This window comes from Lathamus discolor, chromosome 19 (genome assembly GCF_037157495.1).
Source record: "Lathamus discolor isolate bLatDis1 chromosome 19, bLatDis1.hap1, whole genome shotgun sequence".
Lineage (NCBI taxonomy): Eukaryota > Metazoa > Chordata > Aves > Psittaciformes > Psittacidae > Lathamus > Lathamus discolor.
Window position 1 is genome coordinate 6,066,343 of NC_088902.1, and position 22,976 is coordinate 6,089,318.

The 22,976-nt window shown below is 57.3% G+C and overlaps 1 protein-coding gene across 2 annotated transcripts in view; it reads left to right on the forward strand.

Annotated features, from left to right (window-relative positions):
• SCUBE3 (signal peptide, CUB domain and EGF like domain containing 3) overlaps positions 1-19,871 on the forward strand; it is a 37,247-nt gene extending 17,376 nt beyond the window's left edge. Inside the window, exons 6-23 of one of the 2 annotated variants that reach the window (XM_065698480.1) lie at positions 32-148; positions 3,967-4,014; positions 7,458-7,574; positions 9,251-9,373; positions 10,588-10,704; positions 11,735-11,857; positions 12,396-12,530; positions 12,860-12,952; positions 13,038-13,154; positions 13,227-13,388; positions 13,737-13,940; positions 14,031-14,192; positions 14,466-14,633; positions 14,725-14,886; positions 15,112-15,309; positions 16,288-16,440; positions 16,585-16,664; positions 16,826-19,871. In XM_065698480.1, coding sequence (XP_065554552.1) covers positions 32-148; positions 3,967-4,014; positions 7,458-7,574; positions 9,251-9,373; positions 10,588-10,704; positions 11,735-11,857; positions 12,396-12,530; positions 12,860-12,952; positions 13,038-13,154; positions 13,227-13,388; positions 13,737-13,940; positions 14,031-14,192; positions 14,466-14,633; positions 14,725-14,886; positions 15,112-15,309; positions 16,288-16,440; positions 16,585-16,664; positions 16,826-16,975 — 2,429 coding nt within the window. In that variant the 3' untranslated portion in view covers positions 16,976-19,871. The remainder of the gene's footprint in view (positions 1-31; positions 149-3,966; positions 4,015-7,457; positions 7,575-9,250; positions 9,374-10,587; positions 10,705-11,734; positions 11,858-12,395; positions 12,531-12,859; positions 12,953-13,037; positions 13,155-13,226; positions 13,389-13,736; positions 13,941-14,030; positions 14,193-14,465; positions 14,634-14,724; positions 14,887-15,111; positions 15,310-16,287; positions 16,441-16,584; positions 16,665-16,825) is intronic. The other variant, XM_065698482.1, reaches the window with a different exon arrangement.
• The last annotated feature ends 3,105 nt before the right edge of the window (positions 19,872-22,976 follow it).

The following is a 22,976-nucleotide window of genomic DNA, read 5'->3' on the forward strand; positions in this document are numbered from 1 at the left end:
CTGCTGACAGCTGATTCTTTGCCTCCTGCAGTGACCTGCAACTACGGGAATGGGGGCTGCCAGCACACATGTGACGACACCGACCAGGGGCCCAAGTGTGGCTGCCACGTCAAGTTTTTGCTGCACTCCGACGGGGTGACGTGCATAGGTAGGTGCAAGCCATGGCCTGGGATGTGGGGTGGCTCCTCTTCCTCCCTGAGCAATTTGCTCTTGGCCTGAAGAAGGGGCTTTCGGGATGCGGCGTTTCCTGTTGCTGAGATTGAAGAACGTCAGTGATGTGAGGGATGGGGTTGGTACCCACGGGAATGCACTGCTGCTCAGCCACAAAGGGCAAAAGTGGCTGCAGGGATGCTTGAGCGGGTGGTTGGGGTTTGGTTTGCTGTGCTGGAGTGCCAGCAGGGTCCCTGCCTGTCTCCATGCTGCTGGAGGGAGAGGGCTGGGAATGTCCCCATGCTAGAAGCTGTTTCTGTTGCTGTCACTGGCAGCATTTGAGGAGGGACAGAGGGGATGGATTTAGTCCCTGTGATCTGTTCTTAGCTGGCACCGTGGAGCCTGGGCTCAGGAACAATTGTCTAGCCAAAAAAAAACCCCAAACCCCTGACAACCTGACAAGTGAAGCACCCCCAGAATTGTCCTTTTCCTCCGCGTGTTTTCAAGTTGTAGAACATCAAACAGAGATCGAAGTTTTACTGGTTTCATATGCTCGTGCTGCTGAACAGCTGATTCGATTTAAAAGAACGTTGCATTTGGAGAGTGATTAAGTCCACAAATTGCTCCAGACATTTGAGTTCTCATTGCAAAATAAAAATGAAAGAGGAATTGAAAGCGAGAGAGAGGTTTTGGCTCCCTGTGGCCCTTCTGTGCCTGAACAGCTTCCCAAGGACAGCTCCATCCTCGGGGTGAGCAGCCGAGGAGCCCCCCAAGCCCCTGGCTGCTCCCCACCAGCTCAGTGGATGCATCAAAGCCCTCCTGCCTGTCAGCTCAGCTGCCTGTGACCTTAACATCACCACTGTCACCCAGCCCGCTGCCAGGATTAATCCCAGTCCCTCCTGGCAGCTGGCAGGACCAGCCCCTTGTCTCCACCATCCTCGTGTTCGCTTCCGTGGCCGCCACATCCCATCCCAACCGCTGAGGACACAATAACCAGGGGTTTATTATGGTGCCCAAGGTGGGAAGCGCTCCTCCAAAGGGGACTTTGGGGTGCATCAGCTGGTGTGCTCCTCCTGGGTGGAGGTCTCTGTGTGTGTGGTGTCTGTGTTGGTGTGAGGACTCGGGGAGGTTTGGCACCAGAAGGGTGCTCCTGACCTGGGGGGTGCAGTGGGTGGGAGAGCAGCTCCTCAAAGCAGCTCATGGTTCGGGAGATGCTCAAGAGGGGTGTTTTTGCCAGAATTTCAGCACTTGGATCCTGAGTACCATGGGCAGGATGGTGGGACTTGGGAGTTTCCGAAATCATTCATCCTCATGGCCTTGACCAAAACCTCCCTCTTTGTTCCCAAACCATGCACCATACCTGCTGGAGAGGCATCTCCCACCAGAGCCAGTACATCCCCGTGAGCTCTCCCCTCACCCGTATTCCTGGGAGAACTCAAACACCCCAATGAAGGATTTTAGGAGCAGCACCAGCCCCAAACCCACCACCAGACCTTTCCTCTCCCTTTCGGCTCCGCAGCAGGAAGGAGCCTGCCTGGCTCCCGCATTCCCCGGGGGAATCCCAGCCCCCCAGCCCCAGCACGGGAACACTGCGGGATTGTGCTGCGGCCGCTGGGAGCCGGCGGCTGCCCCGCGGGGGCAGATTTACAGCCAAGGTACCTGCTTGGATATTTATAACCACCCTTTCTTGTTTTATGGCCGGGGCTCAGCAAACAGCCCTCCCCCCAGTGCTGCCTCCGCTGCCCCTTCCCCATTTCCTCTGAAATATTTCATCATTTCAAGGGGAATAAAGTTTCCAGTGAGGGGAAACACAAACTCGCTCCCCGGGCCGTGGGCTTTGAAATTGTACGCGGTGCGTTTGATGGGCTGCCGGGACAGGCCCCTGGTCCAGGTTCCCTTCAGATCACACCACGCGGCAGGAAGCACGCTCAGCCCCTTTGAGTGACAGTTTCATTAGGCCACGGCCGGTGTTTTTCATTTTTCCGCTTTTTATTGCTGCTTTTAAAAATGCAGATAATGAATAACATGCCTCTGAGCAGAGCGGGGCCAGCCCTCATGGCTCCCAACATGTCTCGGGGGGGAGGGGGAGCCGGGAGGGGAGGCCAATGACCTGAAATATTGATATTTACGCTCAAAAAAGCAGCTCTTTTTCACAAAGGAAATAAAAAGCAAGGGCACAGAATTGCCCTGCAGCCGCCCAGGGTGCAGCGCCCGTGGGTAGATGCAAACCAGGCTGCTGTGGTCGATGCAGATTTTGGCTTTCCGGGAAGATTTGCAAGCCGGGGCATCACTGTAGCTCCCTCCCAGTGATATTTGGGGTTTAATGGGACTGATGCTGTCCCCTGCTTGTGGCAAGCACTGGAGGAGCAGGAGGAGGTGGATGGGGAGGAAACATAAGTAGATGGAGAAGGAAACTAAACCCAGCTCAAGTTTTATGGTTGATTTCCTGACCCGTGCCTGGGCAGTTTGCAGCAGCTCCGCCGATGCTCTGGCTTTGTGCAGCCGAACCCTGCTGCAGGTCAATGCCTGGGACATGGGAGGGAAGGGGCTGAGGCATAGGAGGGCTCTGGGAAGGGGAAAGCAGGGCTCAGGGACACAAGGTGGTTTGCCATGGGCATTCCATGCACACTCCGCGCACATCAAACTGCTCATGGAGATGTGGTCCCTGTGTCCTGGCTGCTGAATCCAGCACAGCACAGGCACGTGGGGGTTGCGTTTCCCCTTTTCCCCTTCCAGTGTCTTCTCCTCGCACAGACCCAGCGTTGTTTCTCCTGAAGCAGAGATGCGTTCACCTCTGCTCGGGTGATGGGCTCTGGGTGCCCTGAGCACCCCATGCTCAGCCAGGGGCTCTCCGGCTTCAGTACAGCAGTCCCGTGGGGTTCTGTCCCCTCCCCAGAATGTCTGGGATGAAGGAGGGACATCTCCCAGCCATGAGAGTCTCCCCCAAAACTGGAGGGGTTTGGACAGGCTGTGGAACATGGGATGCTTCAGACAGGGTGATGGAGGAGTTGATAGCACCAGACCCAAGCGTCAGGTTTTAACTCTCTGGGAGATGGGTGATGCCAGGCAGTTTCCTTTGCAGGGCAAAGCTCATGCTAAGGTTTTGGGGCAAGCCCCGAAAGTGATCTCTGGGTGTTTTTAGCACCAAAATTTAGCACCGATTTTGGGGTCTATGGCTTTGCCCAGGCTGCTGTCAGCCTCATCTTGGTCATTTTCACTCCCCACCAGGCTCCCCTATGACCCTTTGGGTACTCAGCACCCTGGGGCTGTACAGTGCCCCTCTGGGGCTCTGTGCACCTGGGTGCATGGGTGATGCTGAGCAGCCCAAGCACACCCAAAATCTGGGCTCAGCGCTGGCTTAGCTGCTAGATCCAAGTGGTGCAAGTGCCACTGGTGGGACACAGTCACCTTCAGAAAGCCCAAGGCCATGCAGTGTCCATAGAGCTCCCACCAGGGGTTGCATTCACCCCAGCACATGGGGGTGTTACTCCGGTGAGGACCCGGCTCCCCAGACTAACGGGCTGCACTAACGCTCCTTGCAATGCGCTTCCCCCTTCTCGCACGGAGAGCACAAAACCAAAGGGGTTTCGGAGAGGCTGTGGAACATGGGATAATGCTTCCGACAGGGTGATGGAGGAGTCGATAGTGCCAGACCCAAACCTCTGGTTTGGGCTCTTTTGGGAGATGGGGGGAAGCAAAAACCCAAAGGGAGGATTTCCACCAGGCTGGAAAGGCGGTGGAGCGGAACCCATTGACGTGTGACACCAACTGAGCTCCTTGCTGGACACTGTTTCTAAATCACTTTTTTATGAACAGGGGAGAGACACTTCCAGCAACACGTTATCCTTGAGACGTTTTCTAATGGTAAATATTTTTGTTCTCTATCTCTCTGGAGGGGTCTAACAGTAGATGGTCTCCCAACTGGAGATCATAACCGGGCAAGGGGGGCTGAGCTGTCACGCTAACCGCATGCCTCACTAACCCGCTGCTGCTTTGTAACCCCACAGAGCAAGCCTGACCTCGGGCTGCAGGAGGCCTTGGCTTTTGGGGACACAGAAAGAAACCCTCCCCTGGCTGCACTTGCATGAGGCGGGGGCTCTCGCGTTGCTTTGGGCGATCCAGCCTGGTGCAGGGGGTGATAATCCACTTTCCAGTGGCTGTGGCAATGGTTATCCCTTCCCAGGATGCCAAGCGATTCCCAGAGTAGCTAGTGGTGGGCTGCTGGTGGCAGTGGGGTTGGGAGGGTGATACTCATGCCATCTCTGCACTGTGTGTCCCCAAAGTTACCCCTTCCCGGAGCCCACCCGCTCATAGACGGACACCCTCAGGGTGCCCCAGGCAGAGCTGCAATGACCCTTTATGGGGCTGGGAACCTTGGCTGCTTCCCCAGATATTTCTGTGCAACCCCTCTTGGGTCTCTAAGCTCTCCATGAAGGTAAGGTGATGCCTCTGCTCCACCAGCAAGGAAACTGAGGCAGTCTGATGGTGCAGGGACTTGTCTGTGGTGGGGAATCTTGCTCATGGACGTGGTGGGTGCAGGGAAACTCCTGGCATGTCCAGGGGGAGCTGTGGGCGCATGGCTCACCAGTGCTAGCCTTCTGGGGGGCTCTGCAGAGCCTCTCCCACAGGGATGGGAGAAGGGGAGACCCCAGCTCTGCGCCATCACCGTACTCCAGCCAACCCGGCTGTAGTTCCTCTGATTGCAGCACAATTATCTCCTTAGACTGCTGGGATCACAGTCCCGCTGTGATTGCTGCTTCCTGGCAGGTGCAGGGAAGCCGGAGCGAAGGGTGCACCTTCATCAGCAAAGGGTGCTGAGCGGGGCGAGGATTTCCATGGCATGGTGGTTGGCAACTGAGAGCGGAGCTGGGATGGAGGAGGGCAGGAAAGAGTGCGTGTCTGTGTGTGAGCTGCTTTGTCTTCTCCCTCCCCAAGTGGTGGAGGCCCTCGCCAAAGCCCTGTGTGGTTGGGTGAGTCACGCCAGGCTGGAGCAGCCCCCGGCACTGCCGAACAATGTGGCTCTCCCGGGGCCCTGAGTGCCTGGCCCCGTCTCCCTGTGATCTCCCCTACTCACAGGTACCCCAGAAGCCCCCTCCAAGCTCTTTGTAAGCCCAGGACAAGATCTCCCCTTTGCAAAGGGGTTTGCAGTGGTGCTCCAACCGTACTGGCTCAGCTCCCACCCCATATGTACCCTGGGCAGTGTCTGCATCCTGCATGGGATGGTGGGTTGGCTTTGCTTTACAGCTCAGCTGGAATTCCCAAAGGTGCAAAGGGGACGGGAGGGGAGATGGGTGCTGCAGCACTGGAGGAGGCTGTGAGCATGGTGAAGCAGGCACCGTGCTCCGTGGAGAGCCCCATCCTCCCTGGTGCAGCCACTTCTCTGGCTCCTTGATCCCACCAAAAGCAGCACCAGCGCTGAGCCCGTCCCCTCACCTCAGCAGTGACCCTGTTAAATCAACCCTCCCCGGGCTGCTTCTGCATCAGCTGCTGGAACAAAGGCTGGTATTGAACAATTCATCAGGCTTCCAGAGTTTCCCTTCCCTTCGGCTTGGTGTTGCCCGCGCTGTGCTCTTTGCCCTGGTGCCACAGGGGAACCAACATTCCCGACACGGCCCGGCTGCTTGCAGGGAGAGGACCTGGCTGGAGGAATATCTGCAGAAATCCCTTCCTTGCCGTTAGGTTTTGTAATTGTGCTGGCTATTAACTTAATAAAATGGTCCCTTTTGTTCTCTTATTATGGGACATCATAAAAATAGCAGCGGCAAGAGGAGCACAGAGTGATCCCAGCTCCCTTGCCCTGAGGCAAATGGTTGGATGGTTCAGTCATTCCCACCCCATGCGGCGCTTATGCGGCGCTTGCAAAAAGCGGGAGAACCTGGGATTTGCTCTTTCCAAGGAATTTCTTCAAGGCATTTTCATCTTGGGTTCCTTGAAGCCCAAATGCCTCATTTATCCAAGCAACCAGCCTTCTGAAAGGAATATTTTATTATCCTTTGTGAACAACTTCATGCACTTCAAACCATTGTTCTGGTGGTTAGGACCAAAATTGAGGATTGATCTCACAGGGAAGCTGTCAAGCTGAAAATGCTTCATTTAAATTAGTGTCCCTTCTAGTCCTACCAGCCACAGCTGACTTTGATAATACTGGAATAATTAGTGCTCTTTTTTTCCCTTCTAAATTGGATTTTTTTCCACTGATGCCGCCTCTGTGTGTGTGTGTTCTAATTATATGAAGCGTCTCCCGAATTAGCCTGGGACACTGGACAGGCTGGCGTGCCCGAGCGGCGGGTGACAGTCCGGGCTCACCCATGGCTTTGTGGCTCAGTGGCGGTGGTGGCAGCAAGGGGGGCTGGAACCCGCTTTTCCCTCCTCCATCCCACTGGGACTGGGGCTGTGCATCCGCATCCACGGGGAGCTGCAGTCGGGGCACCCGGTGAGACCCGGCTCTGGCTGCGTTTAGCACAGCCAGTGCTGGGACTTTGTCATTTGGACATGCAAGTCATCCTCGTTGGAAATGGCAAAGCCAGACTCCACCAGACACTGTTTTGGTGGGACACGCAGCCTGGATTCCAGCAGGAGGCTGAGCATGGTGGGATTAATCCCACGGAGATGCTTTTCCCTCCATCAGCTGGAAAGCCAATGCATTTCAGGAGTGAAAAGCTTCTGTCGAACCACCTCTGCTTTTCCCAGTGTCCTGTTCGCTGTTCCACATGAAGATCTGCCGACCCCATTCTCCCTGGGTGGCCAGGAGCCACTCTGCTCCCTGCCTGCATTCGTAAAGCATCCTCTAAGGAGGGGACAGGGCTGTTCCCACTCCTTTCTCTGCCTTAAATGCAGATACCCAGTATGTAAGAGCAGGTTGTTGGAAGGCAGAAGAGTTGCAAAGGAGTTTGGATGGGGAACCGGGAAATCTGGGTGCTTCTTCCTGCCTTAGCACTTGGGGGAATCACAGGCACCCTTATTTCACCCCCAAACTCACCAGGGAGCAGCACCCAGCAGTGGGAAGGCAACAAGCTCTGGGCTGTCTGCGGAAGCAGAGATGCTGCAGGGCTGCCAGTGCCTCAGTCCCCTTTCCCTTGCTCTCTGTACCAGGGTGTTTATTCATGGGGGGTGCTCTGTGACCTTGTCACCGCTGTGAAAAGCCAAGAGCAGTTTTGGTGTCTCTGCGGTGGGGTTTGCGCCCACTGCTTCCGTGGCCAGTGGAGCCATTTGGGTGCCATGGGGACATCTGGGTGGTGTGACCCCCCCACCCCAGCCTTTTCAACACCAGTCCTTCAGCTCGGCTGCTCTCTCCTCTGTCCCTGCAGAGACGTGTGCTGTGAACAACGGGGGCTGTGACAGCAAGTGTCACGACGCTGCGACGGGTGTGCACTGCAGCTGCCCCATGGGCTTCATGCTCCAGCCTGACAGGAAGACGTGCAAAGGTACGTGTGTGCAAGCGGGGCTGGGGTGTTCACTGCTCACCTTTGGGTGCCTCAGACCCCACTTTGTGTCCTGTTTGGCTCAGGTTTAGCTCAGCTGGAGGTTACTTGCAGCATTTGCTTGCTTGGTGTTTGCACCCATGGGGTGCAGATGGAGATCACCTCCAGGTTTGGGGACTCATTTGATTGGCCCCACTCTCCTGGGAAGCCTATGGAGAAGGGGAAAGGGAGGGCTGGGTCAAGCCAGAGGCAATGGCATGGCACACAGGGGCCTGGAGGGTCCTGTCCCACCTTGCTCCAACCTGCTGCCTCAGTTTCCCCATGGGTAGGGGCTGGGTGTGCAGGAAGTCCACATCTTGCTCCAAGCCCTGTGTCCAACCTGGCCTTGAGCACTGCCAGGGATGGGGCAGCCACAGCTTCTCTGGGCACCCTGTGCCAGCGCCTCAGCACCCTCACAGGGAACAGCTTCTGCCTTAGATCCAACCTGAACTTCCCCTGTTTCAGTCTGAACCCATCACCCCTTGCCCTGTCACTGCAGTCCCTGATGAAGAGCTCCTCTCCAGCATCCTTGTAGCCCCCTTCAGACACTGGAAGATATTTTCAGATACTGGATTTGGGGAGGACACCACAGGAGGTTGCTCACTTCTGTGTGCTCCCACCACCAGCCCCATCCACCTGCCTCTGCAAGGGGGAGCAGTCCAGGCTGGTGACCCCACACCCCAACCCTGCCCCCCTCCTTGGCCAAGGGGCACTGTGACCCCGGGCTGGCTGGCGCCTGCGTTGTGTCTTTTGGCAGCTCTGGGAACTTGACCCCGGTTGAAAGCAGAGCCCATCCCGCTGCTGTCTACCTGCTGACTGCTTCCAGAACCCCCCGCGCCTGGTATTTTATCAGAGCATCCCCCTCCCCTCCAATTCTGCAGTTTCCAGGACCATGCAATAACCCAGAGCCACGTCCCCTGTGTCTGGGGGTTTTATTACAGCAGTTTACAGCCTGCTCCCTCGCAGTCGTAAAGGGAAAACCCCAGAGAGCCCCAGAGAGGCAGAGCTGACCTGGCGCTGGGGGGGGGTGGGATGCTGCTTCTTCCAGGTCTCCTTCCATTTTACAGGTCATTTCCTAGCAGTAAATTTTGTTATTAGTGAAAAAGGGGAAAAAAATCAACCAAAACAACCAAGTCCCAGCCTCCTGCCAGGTTTCTGGGGCTCTTTGCAGTCATTGTGCATGATCATCTTTAGCTTTGTTTATGGCAGGAAGGAGAAGACAAGCAAAGGTGAGGATTGAAAAGCATGGATTTTGTCTAGTTTCTGCTATTCTTGGTCCCTAGAAGTAGCCCCCAGCCCAAACCTGTGACTCCGCAGGCTCTGGTGTGATGCTTTCCCCCATTGCCAGGCTCTTTCTGAGTCCCTGGCTCCTGCCTCTGCTCCAGGGGATGCTGAGATCTGCAGAAATTAAATGTTTTGTACAACTTCCAAGCTCAGCAGAGCCCGGGAGTCCCCAGTGTCCTGCATCAGCTCCAGGTGCACCCAGATAAAACCAGCAGCCACATTCCCCCAGTGCCCATCAGAGCCCAAAGGCTTTGTCCCATCTGCTGGCTCCCAGTGGGGACAGAGTCCAAGGGGATGATCCTGCCCTGCCTGCCGAGCATCCCAGCTGGAGTGTGCCATGTCCCCTGTCCCCACAGACATCGACGAGTGCCGGCTCAACAACGGTGGCTGCGACCACATCTGCAGGAACACGGTTGGCAGCTTTGAGTGCAGCTGCAAGAAGGGCTACAAACTGCTCATCAATGAGAGGAACTGCCAAGGTAAGGGGTGGCAGCACCCCAGCCCCTGCCCTGTCCAGGGACACCACCTCTCCTGCTCTGCAGTGATTCCCAGACCTCCCATGGTTGCTGCTAAAGGAGTGCTGGCCCGGTTCCTCTGGACCATGTCTATCCTTCAGGGGATTAGTGCTGGATTTGGGTTCTGGTCTGGGGCTTAGCCCTTTGATCTGCACTGGATGACGGTCATGACATTCCCTGCAGCCCCATGGGCGGGGATGTCGCTCTGCCTGCCTTGACCGGCCACCCCACAGCACAGGCTGGATCATTCCCTACTCAGGGATGTGTTGGTGTTTGAAGCTGTCAAGGCAGAGCAAGCATTTTAGTGGCTTTTGTAAAGGGAATGCCCCTTCCCCTGTCTGTGGAAGCCAGGAGCTGGCGGGGGGGGAAGAGGCATCCTGCTCTCTCTGGAGGGAGCTGGCTGCTCCATGCTGCTTCTTCCACCTTGTTCTCCCTGTTTCCTGAACATCGCACCTAAGCCCAGCTTTAAACAACCTGGCAGGTCACTAGGCTGTCTCGGGGGATCACAGGGCTCTGCACCCCCAGCCCATGGCCGAGCCGAGCCCAGTGAGAGTGCCTAAGCCCAAGTATTGCCTCCCAGAAGCACGTGGCTGGGGAAGGAAGGGGCCGGTGTTCTGGGGCCATGACCACTTTCATCTCTGTCCAGGCTCAGCACTTGGGATTTTGATGTGAGCACAGCAATTAACTTAATGAAGGCAATGAAACGGTGCTCAAACCCACTGGGTTGGGTTCACCCACCAAGCCAGGGCGTCCCTGCCATGGCCATGGGCCCCATGGGGCCGAGCAGACATCCCTGGCACTGTCCCGGGGCAGGACCATCCCACACAGCATTCCTGCTTGGCAAAGGGCAGAGCCAAGACATCCTGTGCCAACGACACAGTGCTGGTCCTGTCTGAGGGGCAAAGGGGCTGTAGGAGCTTGGGGAGGGCAAATGCTGGGGCAGTAGGAAAGCTTGGATGCAGGCAGGGTGGGAGCACAGTGTCCCAGAGCATCCTGGTGTTGGATCCCCAGAGCAATCGAGTGCTGGATCCCTGGCGCATCTCAGTGCAGGATCCCACAGCATCCCAGTGCAGCCCCCAGCTTACTGGAGCAATTGGAGCAGGAAGGGGACAACCCTTGTCCCTGGGGCTGCCCCTTCTCTGCACCAGCCCTCACCTCCCTCCATGTCTCCCCTCCAGACATCGACGAGTGCTCCTTCGACCGGACCTGCGATCACCTCTGCATCAACACCCCAGGCAGCTTCCAGTGCCTCTGCAACAAGGGTTACACACTCTACGGGCTCACCCACTGCGGAGGTAGGGCTGCTGGGTGCTGGCAAGGAGGGACCCAAACCCAGCAGGGAGGCACACGGGGCACCCAGGGACGGGGCAGCCCCATGGCATGGTTGCTGTGCGACCGCCGGGGACACCACTCACTCCAGGGGCCCAAGAGGAGGGTGGGTTCCCCACATCCCTGAGCTGAGGCTGGGCTGGGAGGGGGCTCGCAGCCAGACACTCGTGTCTGCAACTTCAAACACAGCGACAGGAACAATTTGCGACGTGTCTGCAGCGGCAGAGAGGGAGAAATCCCCGGCGTTTTTGGCAGGGAGTGGGGAAGGGGAACATCAAAAGGGATTGATTTAAGTTTCACAAGGCAGACAGCTCCCAAAGGCAGGGGTGTGCAGTGCCCCGGGATGCAGGGATGCAGATGAAACACGCTCTGGAGGGGCTGCTGGAGCTTGTGGCAGCAGCGGTGCCGTTGGCCTGGGAAGATGACAGCACGAGGATGAGTGCTCTGGCTGCTCAGCCAGTGAGGATGGGCAGCCCGCCTCGTGCTGCTGAAATACAGAGCCAGAGGGAGCCAGCACAGTCACCAGGGTGCTCTTGGTGTGAACCCATGGTGCTGGCTCCCACTGACGCTCCCATGAAGAGGCAGGTAGGTAGGGAGGCGTGTCTGGGGAGCAAGCTCCATCCCTGTCCTCCCTCCACTTCTGCCTCTGCTTCGTGCCAGACCTGGATGATTGACCCCTCATTTTGGGCAGGGACAGAGAGTCTGTGCCATGGGGAGAGGGGCCAGGGCTGCCAAGTAGCTGCCTCTTGAATTTGGCTGCTAAGTGCTTCCATGTCGGCTCCGTCTGGTGCCCCACAGCTCCCCAGCCCACCATGGGACCTGGATGCGCTCTGCCTGGGTGGGCTGCACCCCTCAGCACCTTGGGTGCATGTGCCCCATGGGCATGGGTCCTTCCCATCTCTCTGAAATCACAGCCCTGGGGCAATGCAGTGATTCAGTGTCAGAGCTGGGGGTCCTGCTGCCCCTCGCCCATCCCTTGTCCCTTCCTCCCTGCAGATGTTGACGAATGCAGCATCAACCGGGGGGGCTGCAAATTTGGCTGCATCAACACGCCCGGCAGCTACCAGTGTACCTGTCCTGCTGGCTGCAAGCTGCACTGGAACAAGAAGGACTGTATTGGTATGTCAGGGCAGGACACACTGTGACTGGGGATGCCCAGCCACCACATGGAGCCGTTGGGATTAGGGTTTAGGGTTGGGGGGAGCATGGGGGTTTTGGGATGTCCTGGCAGAGGGATGCTCCAGGGTGGACTGCTTTTGGCTGGGTCTCACATGGGTCTGGATGGGAAGGCGTTGGCCATGCTCCCTCTGTCCTTGGTCATCTCATTGCTTTTATGACCATGCTTGGGGCTGGCCATGAGGTTTTGCAGCAGCAAATGTTCCACAAGGAGCTGTTTCCATGGCGCTGGCTGTGCCCTGGTACCTGACTGTGTCCCCATCCTTGGGGAAAGGATGAAATCCCACAGTTGAAATCCCACAGTCACATCTCACATTTCCAAGGAGGGTCTGGGGGGCTTGGGATGCTTCTCTGGGGTCCCCGTCTGCATTCTGGCATTCTCTCCTCCTGGTGAGTCCCCCCATGGCTTGGGAGGGTGCAGGAGCCCCTTGCCTGTCCCTGGGCAGTGCCAGCCACAGGTGTCCCCGCTTGTCATCACCAGCCGGCGCGTGTCCCTCAGAGCTGGTGAAATGCCTGCCAGGTTCGGTGCCACCACGAGCCACTCTGACCTGCAACAAGACGGGCAAGAAGGACAGTTGTGCCCTCACCTGCACCTCCAAGGCCCGCTTCCTGCCAGGTACCGGCACCGGTGTCACTGCCAGCATGGGCAGGGGGGTCCAAGTTCTCTGCATGGCCCAAGCTTTGGGGGAGAAGTGTCTGCATGGCCAAGGTGCAAAGACCCAAGCAGTAGCCAAGGAAAGAGAGGAGGGTGGTTGCTTTGGGGGACTCATTGCTGAGCATGGAGCTATGTATGGGATAGGTCCCTGGTGCAGGATCCCCGCGGAGGGGTTCTGGGCATTGTCCCAACATGGCACAGCCACAGTTCCCTGCATCACCCCAGCAGAGCATCACAGGGACTATGCAGCCACTCCAGCATCCCCTGACTCCTGTTCCTCCTTCCCACAGAGTCTGACAGCAGCTACACAGTGAGCTGTGGGACCCCCATCCTGCGGCAGGGTGGACAGCAGAGACCCACCAACAGCAGCCAGCAGTGCCTCGGTGAGGGGGCTCCCAGGGTGCCCATGGCCCCCACCCGCAGGGCTGCCCCGCACCGGGGTGGTTGAGCACCCACCTTTTCTTTTAGAGACTGTCGCTGCGCCCATCAAGCAGAAGGCTTCCTTCAAGATCAAGGATGCCAAGTGCCACCTGCATCCACGGGCCAAGGGCAAGCAGGATGAGGCCGGGAAGGCTGGGGCACAAGGTGAGGTGTGGTGGCAGGGGGATGGTGGGGATGTTGGAGGGACATGGTGCTGAGCTGTCCCCCCGCATGCAGTTGGGTCGGCACCTTGCTCCGACTGCCAGGTTGCCTTTGTCAACCTCAAGTGTGACTCGTCCAAGAAGGGGAAGGGCCGCCGGGCTCGCAACTCCTCCAACAAGGAGGTGACGCGCATCACGTTGGAGTTTGAGGCCGAGATCAAGCCAGAGGAGATCACAGGTGAGCATGGGGCTGGCTTGGCATGTCTTGGGTGCAGGCAGGGGTGGTGGGACCAGGGGGATGGTGGTGGGACCAGGGTGTGATGGTGGTGGGACCAGGGTGACAGTGGTAGGACCAGGGGATGGTGGTGGGACCAGGGGGACAGTGGTGGGACCAGGGGGACAGTGCCATCCCCACACAGCAAGAAGAGGCGAATCATTCCTCATCCAGGTTGGGATGTGTTGGGCAGCACTTGCAGATGAGTATTTAGGAGATGGTTTTGATCCTGGTGGTTTTCCCTCTCCATCCCTCCCTTCTTACTGCATCCTTGTTTCCCCCTACACCCCCACCCCCCCCCTGCACCCCCAGCCAGCTGCAACCTGCACTGTCTGCGACAGAGGGTGGAGAAAAAGCTGAAATCAGCCATCAAAGCCCTGAAGAAATCCATCAACCAGGAGCGGTTCCTGCTCCGCTTCGCGGGGATGGAGTATGAGGTGGCGCGGAAGCTGAGCGTGGCCCCGGAGCGGCAGGAGAGCTGCGGGCCGGGCCAGCAGCGCCTGGCTGGCAAGTGTGGTAAGGAGCATCAGGGGGTGTCTGAGCTGTGTCCTCCCCGGTGGTGGCATCCTCCCTGCCACATCACTGACGTCCCCCCCCCGCTCTCAGTTAGCTGCTCTCAGGGAACGTATTACCATGGCCAGACGGAGCAGTGCGTCCCCTGTCCCCCTGGCACCTACCAGGAGAAGGAAGGCCAGCTCTCCTGCGACTTGTGTCCCCGTGGGGATGCTTTTGGACCAGTGGGAGCCACCAACATCACCGGCTGTACAGGTAAGAGGGGCATGGAGAGGAGCTGGGAGGCACACTGGGGGCTGCAACCTCAACCATCAGCCCCCATCCAGAAGGAGTGAAAGTTCTGAGCATCCCCAGGACCCACAGGAGTTGTTTGGGGCAATTATCATAAAGAGGAGACCTCAGGAAGGGCAGCACTTGCTCTGGATATATTGATGCTGCCAAGGCTGGGTGGGGAGAGGAGCAAAGGCATGGGCCAGGGGAGCCCTGGGCATGTGGGATGCCAGGACTGAGGGGTTCTTGGTCCCACAGGTCAGTGTCCCCCTGGCCAGCACTCGGCCGATGGCTTCAAGCCCTGCCAGCCGTGTCCCCGGGGCTCCTACCAGCCTGAGGTGGGGCGGGCACTCTGCTTCCCCTGCGGTGGGGGCCTGACCACACGCCACGAGGGAGCCCTCTCCTTCCAGGACTGCGACACCAAGGGTAGGTGCGAGCCGGTGCCCAGGGATGGGGGGCACCCAGTGGGGCTGTGCCAGTGGCTGATGCAGCCCCTTTGCTCTCTGCCCCCTCCCAGTCCAGTGCTCCCCTGGGCACTACTACAATACGAGCGTCCACCGCTGCATCCGCTGCACCGTGGGCACCTACCAGCCCGACTTTCGGCAGAACTACTGCATCTCCTGTCCTGGCAACACCACCACTGACTTCGACGGCTCCACCTCCGTGTCCCAGTGCAAAAGTAGGCAAGCTGGGGTGCCACGGCATGGTGGGAATCGGGGTCTTTCCTCCAAAGTTCTTAAAAATCCCTTAGGATAGAGTTTGGGGTCAGTTCTGTGCTGTATGCGTGCAGACAGGCATGGAAGGGATGCGTGGAGCACTGCTAATAGAGCACCCGAGAAACCCAGCCCCATTCCAGTGTCCATGCCACTGGTTCCCAGTTGAAGCAGCTCTCCATACCTTGCAGACCGGCAGTGTGGGGGGGAGCTGGGAGAATACACGGGCTACATCGAGTCCCCCAACTACCCGGGGAATTACCCTGCCAACATCGAGTGCACTTGGAACATCAACCCCCCCCCCAAGCGCAAGATCCTCATCGTGGTGCCCGAGATCTTCCTCCCCTCCGAGGATGAGTGCGGCGACGTCTTGGTCATGCGGAAAAACTGTAGGTAACCGAGCGGGCCACGGTGCTCACGGGAGGAGCCGGGGAGGAAAAGGCTGGGATTTGGCAGAGCTGCCTTGTGCAAAGGGGAAAGCCACAGCCCTGGGCAGCAGGAGGGGGGGTTGGGAACTGGGTGAGCAGGGGACTCGGCATTGAATCATAGAACCATGGAATGGTTTGGGCTGGCAGGGACCTTAAAGCTCCTCCAGCTCCAACCCCTGCCACGGGCAGGGCCCCCTTCCACTGGAGCAGCTTGCTCCAAGCCCTGTGTCCAACCTGGCCTTGAGCACTGCCAGGGATGGGGCAGCCACAGCTTCTCTGGGCACCCTGTGCCAGCGCCTCAGCACCCTCACAGGGAACAGCTTCTGCCTTAGATCCACCCTGAACTTCCCCTGTTTCAGTCTGAACCCATCACCCCTTGTCCTGTCACTGCAGTCCCTGATGAAGAGCCCCTCTCCAGCATCCTTGCAGCCCCCTTCAGACCCTGGAAGCTGCTCTGAGGTCTCCACACAGCTTCTCTTCTCCAGGCATCACCATGCTTCCCCCCGTCTTAAAAGAGAATCACAGAATAGAATCATAGAATGGTTTGGGTTGGAAAGGGCCTTAAGATTCCAGCGTGTTCCAGATCCAGTTCCAACCTCCTACCATAGGCAGGGACGCCTCACACTAGACCATGCTGCCAAGGCAGTCTTTCTGGATCAGGGAGATGTGCATAGGCCAAGTGTGGGCTGGGTTGCACACCCAGGTCTCAGCACTCCTTTTTGGGGGTAAAAACACCCATTTGGAGCTTTCCAGAGCAAGGAAGGAATAACAACATCCCTGGTATGTAATGTGAGGGATGGGGGGTGCTCCGTCTCACCGACTGTGGACAATCCCCACATCTGTTGCCCCCCTTTGCCTTGAGCAGTTAAGCACAGTGAGGCTGGGGATAGTTCTGCTGATGGTATCCAGCATCATGTGTCCCCTCGTCATTCCCTGCAGCCTCCCCGTCCTCCATCACCACCTATGAGACGTGCCAGACCTACGAGAGGCCCATCGCCTTCACCGCCCGCTCCCGGAAACTCTGGATCAACTTCAAAACCAGTGAAGCCAACAGTGCCCGGGGCTTCCAGATCCCCTACGTCACCTACGATGGTGAGCACAGGGTGTGCTGGTGCCCCCCTGCCAGGTTTGGTACCCAGGTCACCCCCAGTTCACATGTATCTGGGGGGAGCTGGCTCAGGGATGGTGACAAGTGACAGCTCATGCCCTGATGGTGTATTTTGGCTGGTGTTGCAGAGGACTACGAGCAGCTGGTGGAGGACATCGTGCGGGATGGTAGGCTCTACGCCTCCGAAAACCACCAGGAGATCCTCAAGGTGAGTGTATCCCCACCAGGTCCTCTCTACGTGGGGCTCTGGAGGATGCTCCATGCAGGATCATCCTTCTCCTGCACTCCTGGCTTCGTTTTGGAGCTGCCATGGGGGCACACGGGGTGGGAACACAGGGTGACCTTCCCTCTGTCTTGGCTTCCCCACAGGACAAGAAGCTCATCAAAGCTTTCTTCGACGTGCTGGCACATCCCCAAAACTACTTCAAGTACACGGAGAAACACAAGGAGATGCTGCCCCGCTCCTTCATCAAGCTCCTCCGCTCCAAAGTCTCCAGCTTCCTCCGGCCTTATAAATAGCCCCCTGCACCCCTGCAGCCCCCGCGCTGCTCTGCAGCCAAGGAAACACTCTTCTCCCTTCCTTCTCCTTTCCGATTTTCTCCTTCCTCTGCTTGGCTCCAGCAGGACCAACACCTCTCACCTTGCAGACACCCCACGAGTTCTCCACCGCTCCCCATGGAGCCATGTCCCCAGCCAGGGGAGGATGCTCCTGTCTCATCCAGCCACCATTGAAGCCAGTTCTCTCTTTGGAAGCAACTTCTTTGTTGTAGGAAACCGAAGCACCACTCCTGTCGTCATCCTCTGTCCTCCCTTTGGTTTCCTTTACGCCAGGTCTGTCCTTGTTCCCCGGTGCCACCAGCAGCCTGGGACATCAGAGGGGTCATCACGCTGCCATCCCACAGGGCTGGTGCCGGCTGCAGCTCCACCAAGCCCTTTAGTAGAGGAGTGCAAGAAGGTAACGGTGTGTCTATGGCAGCACCCGGGGCAGGGGCATCGGCATCACTTTGCAGAGATCGGGGGAGATGAATTTACAGAAGCTTTACTTGAGTAAAAAGAAGAGGTAAAGGGGAGCTCAGCAATGGCAGCCGTGGTGCTGCAGGGGCCGTCCCGCCGGAGAGCCGCGCTGGCGCTGGGAGGGAAGCGCAGCCAAGCCACGTTCCCGGAGAACAATGTCTGGCTGCACGGGAGAAAACAGGGAGCAAAGGAGAAGGACGTTCAGCCGGGTTAGGTTTTTGTTTCCCCCCCACCCGAGACACTTGTGCCAAAACCCCAGACTTTCTTACAAGCTCTGCCAAAGAGTAACTCGGAAAAAGCAAGCTTTGTGAAGAGCAGGAGTACGTTTGTGCACTAGGATCTCCTCCTTTCTACCTTTTTCATATGTATTAAGTGCAATCATTTGAGTCTTTATATTATTTAGAGGGAAGTTGTGTTTTTTTCTACTAGAAGCGACGATATTTATACCTGAGGAATGAGAATGTGCGTTTGTAACCAAAACCAAACATCCACCCAAAGCAAACCCAGCCCTGGGCTGCTGCTCACTGCTGGGGTGGTGGTTTTGGGCCTTGAAACCTTTTCTGCCATGTTTGCTCCGGATAAAACCCCCAGGTCAGGGGGAAGATGTTGCCACACTGCTCAGCATGAGATGGGGTGAGTTTTGCTGGGGTCTGAGGTGTCTGGATCCATCGATGGAGGAGGTGGGGTTGTTTCGGGGCTGAGCCTCTGTGGTTTGTGGGGTTTTCAAGCCCTATTGTAAGGAGGATGCAAAACTTGGCCCCAAAACCCAGAGCCAGGGGGAGCAGGGGCAGGTCCCGAGGCCAGGGCTGGGGTCACAGTGGACGAGAGAGGAGCTGCCCCTCTGCTCAGCCCAAAATCTCTGCCAGGTGTGGTGATCCCTGCAGGAAGAACCAGCCCACCTGGCTCCAGGAAGCTCTGTGCTTCCAAGTCCCTTCAGGTGCTTGTGGCTCCATCCATCCACACATGCTTATGGCACTGGGATGCTGCAGGAGCCCTTCTCTAGGGCACATGGTGCAGATTCCATAGGAAACCCATCCTGCCACGCCGCTTTCATTGCCACTTGCATTCCTCTGTGGCTGGGGACCATAGCCGGATGGATGTCACTTTTGGGTTTGTCCCCCTGGCATCTTCACATGGCCACACAGGACGCAGGGGACCAGCGAACGCTGCCACTGATCATGCACCCTCTTCCTCCCCAAACCTTCCTCCCTTTCCAGCCTTGGCTGTCACTTCCCCTTGCCTTCATCCCCATCTTCATCCTCTCAAAGACCTGGAGCTAAATGTGGTCGACTTGCCTACAGCTTTCCTGTTGGCAGGTCCCATCCTTGTCCCTGCTTGTGTCTCCCTGTCACTTTGACCACAGCTGGGATGAGCCCTGCTCTTAACGAACCAGTTATTGCTCCCCACGTCCCACCGGGTCTGCCCTTGCCAAAATCCAAAGGCAGCTGCTCTCCCGTGTTTCCCTTCCTCAATCCCTGCTGCTCCAAGAGCTCCTCCCGGGCTCTGTGAGGGGCTGCAGCCTGCAAAGGGGGCTGAGGTTTGTCCCTGCGATGCTGCTGCTGGAATAGTCTATCCTGATCAATCCCAGCTGCGGATCTCCCCCTCCTGCCGCCCAGCTCCCAGCACGTTTGGAAGCTCGACATCTGCGGGCTGAGCTGTTTGTCACTTGGTTGGTGTCTGGAAGCAGCTGCTTTGATGCACAAAAGCTGTTGTAGGGATTTGGAGGGGGGGTTATTGCTCTGGGGCAGGGGCAGTGAGGCGGTGGCTGTTGGAAGGGTCTTTCCTATTTGGAACAGTGAAACTAAAACCAACTCGGGGACGATGAACCTGCTGTGATGGCCCCAGTGTGAGGTAGCCACGCACTGGAGCTTAGGAGTTCGTTGTGACTGATCAGCAGGGTCACTGTCACCCTGACCCAGCGGGGACTGGGCCTCCCAGAGCCTCGGGGTACCCAGGTTGTCACCGTTGTCACTGCACCAACCACCTCCAACTCAGCTTTTAAGGGTGAGATGGGCAGCACCTGCAATGGCCAAGGGCACCTGGTGGCATCTCCTCCTCCTTTCCCATATACCCCAAATCACCCCCCCCAAGGAGCCCACGGGGCCACCAGGAGCACCCCTCTGCAGCACAGCCCCTCTCCTCACCCATAAGCAGGGCTCAGAAAGGGTTTGAAAGGCTGAAAACTGCGTCACCAGCCACCTCTGGGCTGTGTTGAATGTCTCGATGTGGTGAACACACGGGAGGGTTGTTGGGTTCTTGTTTTTCATGTTGGAATATTTATATCTGCCTTTTGCAGCGGGCCATGACTTACCATCCCCAGCAGACATGATTAAAGCGATGAGACAGATGTAGTTCATGAAGTTATTTGCACTTGATTGAAAGAAAAGAAAATGTATCTGAACTTTGTAAAAAGAAATGTTTGCATTTTGTATTGTCTTTTTTTAATTATTAAATGGAATTTCTTGGTGTTGTGTTGATCTTTCAAAAAAAAAACCTGGCTCCAACACTTATTTTAAAGGTTTCTACCAGCAGGATCCAAAGCTGTTTTCATTGTTTTGCTCCCTCAGATGCCAAGACAAGCGCTTTCCAAGGGCATAAGGGTTTCTTTTCCCTAGAAGCTTGAATCCTGCACACTTCCATAAGCTCAACAGTCATTGCACAATGTAATTATTTATATACATTAACTAGCTGCAGTAGAACTCATTTTTAGCCCAGAACATGGGAGTTGGACAGGGAACAGCTCAGAGGGACGCAAAGGGGATGAAGGACCCTCTTGAGCTGGGCCCCAGCACCCTCCGCTCCTCCCAGTCCCATGGGGCAGCTGAAAGCACCCATCAAGTGCTCCAGAGCGGGGTGAGATCCCACGGCCCCAGGCACTGCTGCTGCAGGGACAGCAGAAGCCTCTAAATGCAAACACAGCCGGGGCCTGGCCCGCAGCAGGGACCAGCAGGGACAATCCAGGCAGTCCTTAGGGGGTGTGGAAGAAACCTCCTGCCTCAGCTGCTGCGTGGGCACCCGGGGCTGCCCGGGGAGATGCGTGTTCACAGGGGAGGGCTGGTGCGTGATGTGGTGGTTGGAGGGCAAAGTGGTCATGAAACGGTTGAACCTTCAGTCCTTGGAGAAGCAGGAGGTCAGCAGAGCCTTCACCTCCTGCGGGGCTGACCTTGGCCTGTTCAGGATGCTGGCTGGCAAAATTCCTTGAGGAACATTACTGAAGAACAAAGCGGGCCGGGAAGGCCGGATGCTCTTCAAGTTGTGGGAGCAGGTGGTCCCCATGTGCTGAAAACTGGTGAGGAAAACCAGCCTGGTTGAACAGGGAGAAGCCTGGAGAAGAGAAGCTGCGTGGAGACCTCAGAGCAGCTTCCAGTGTCTGAAGGGGGCTACAAGGATGCTGGAGAGGGGCTCTTCATCAGGGACTGCAGTGACAGGACAAGGGGTGATGGGTTCAGACTGAAACAGGGCAAGTCCAGGTTGGATCTAAGGCAGAAGCTGTTCCCTGTGAGGGTGCTGAGGCGCTGGCACAGGGTGCCCAGAGAAGCTGTGGCTGCCCCATCCCTGGCAGTGCTCAAGGCCAGGTTGGACACAGGGGCTTGGAGCAAGCTGCTCCAGTGGAAGGGGTCCCTGCCCATGGCAGGGGTTGGAGCTGGAGGAGCTTTAAGGTCCCTTCAACCCAAACCACTCCATGATTCTATGATATTGCTTGAACTCAGGAATAAAAGGAGAGTTTATCACCTGTGGAAAAACGGATTGTTGCCCCATGAGGAGTACAAAGGATGTTGTTATGTTATGTAGGGAGAAAGTTAGAAAGGTGAAGGCACAGATGAAGCTAAGTCTGACCTCTGCCATAAAAGAGAATAAATGCTCTTACAAATATATTGGCAGTAACAGGAAGGCCAAGGAGAACTTCATCCTCTGCTGGATACCAGGGGATACCCAGGGACTGAGGATGAGGAAAAGGCTGACGTAGTTAATGCCGCCTTTGCCTCAGTCTTTAGTAGTCACGCCAGCCATCCTCAGGGCCCTCGGTTCCCTGAGCTGGATCGCAGAGACGGGAGCTGACTGAAATCTCCATAATTCAGGACGAAATGGTTAGAGGCCTCCTGCTTCGCTTGGATGTACCCAAGTCTATGGGGCTGGATGGGTTTCACCCAAGAGTGCAGAAGCTGGCAGAGGAGCTCACTAAGCCACTCTCCAGCATCTATCAGCACCCCTGGTCCAGGGGGCAGGTCCCAGAGGATTGGAAGTTGGCCAAAAGGGCAACTCTACAAAAAGGGCAGGAAGGAACCCTGGAAACTACAGCTCCAGTGGGGGGAGGTCATGGAGCAGATCATCCCGAGATCACAGAGCACACGTGAGAAACCGGGGCGCCCTGGCTCAGGCAGCACGGGTTCGTGAAGGGCAGGTCCTGCCTGACCAACCCCATCTCCTCCTACAAGGTGACCACCTGGTTGGTGAGGGAAAGGCTGCGGACATCATTGTCTGCTTGGACTTCAGTGAAGCATTTGACTGTCTCCCACAGTGCTCTGGGGACATTGGCTGCTCGTGGCCTGCATAGGAGGGCTCTTTGCTTGGCTGGAAACTGGCTGGGCGGCTGAGTCCAGAGAGTGGGGGTAGATGGTGTCCCTCAAGGCTCAGCCTTAGGGTCAGTGTTGTTTAATGTCCTCACTGATGAGGGGCCTGAGGGCATCCTCCATCAGTTTGCAGATGATACTAAGTTGGATGGGAGCATTGATTGGCTGGAGGGAAGGAGGCTCCACAGAGGGATCTGGGAAGGCTGGATCCAGGAGCTGTGGCCAATGGGATGAGGCCCAATAGGGGCAAGTGCCAGGTCCTGCAGTCAGGCCACAACCCCCTGCAATGCTCCAGGCCTGGGGAAGAGCAGCTGGAAAAGGAGCTGGGGGTGCTGATTGATGGAACTGAACATGAGCAGCTTGTGCCCAGGCAGCCAGGAAGCCCCCAGCATCCTGGCCTGTACCAGCACCAGTGCGGCAGCAGGGCCAGGGCAGGGATTGTGCCCCTGCACTGGGCACTGGTGAGGCTGCACCTCGGATCCTGTGTTCAGCTGTGGGCCCCTCACTGCAAGAGAGACATTGAGGGGCTGGAGCGGGGCCAGAGAAGGGAATGGAGCTGGTGCAGGGCCTGGAGCCCAAGTGCGATGGGGAACGGCTGAGGGACCTGCGGGGTTCAGATGGAGAAGAGAAGGCTCAGGGGGGACCTGATGGCTCCCTACAAGTGCCTGACAGGAGGATGGAGCCAGGAGGGGCTGGGCTCTGCTCCCAAGGAACCAGGGATGGGACAAGAGGAACCGGCCTCAAGCTGCACCAGGGCAGGTTTAGATGGAGCTGAGGAACAATTCCTGCCCCAGAGGGTGCTCAGGCATTGGAACAGGCTGCCCAGGGCAGGGCTGCAGGCACCGGCCCTGCAAGTGCTCACACAGCGTGGAGACGAGGCCTCAGTGCCATGGGTTAGGGGTGGCCGTAGCACTTCCAAGGCACAGGATTCTTAT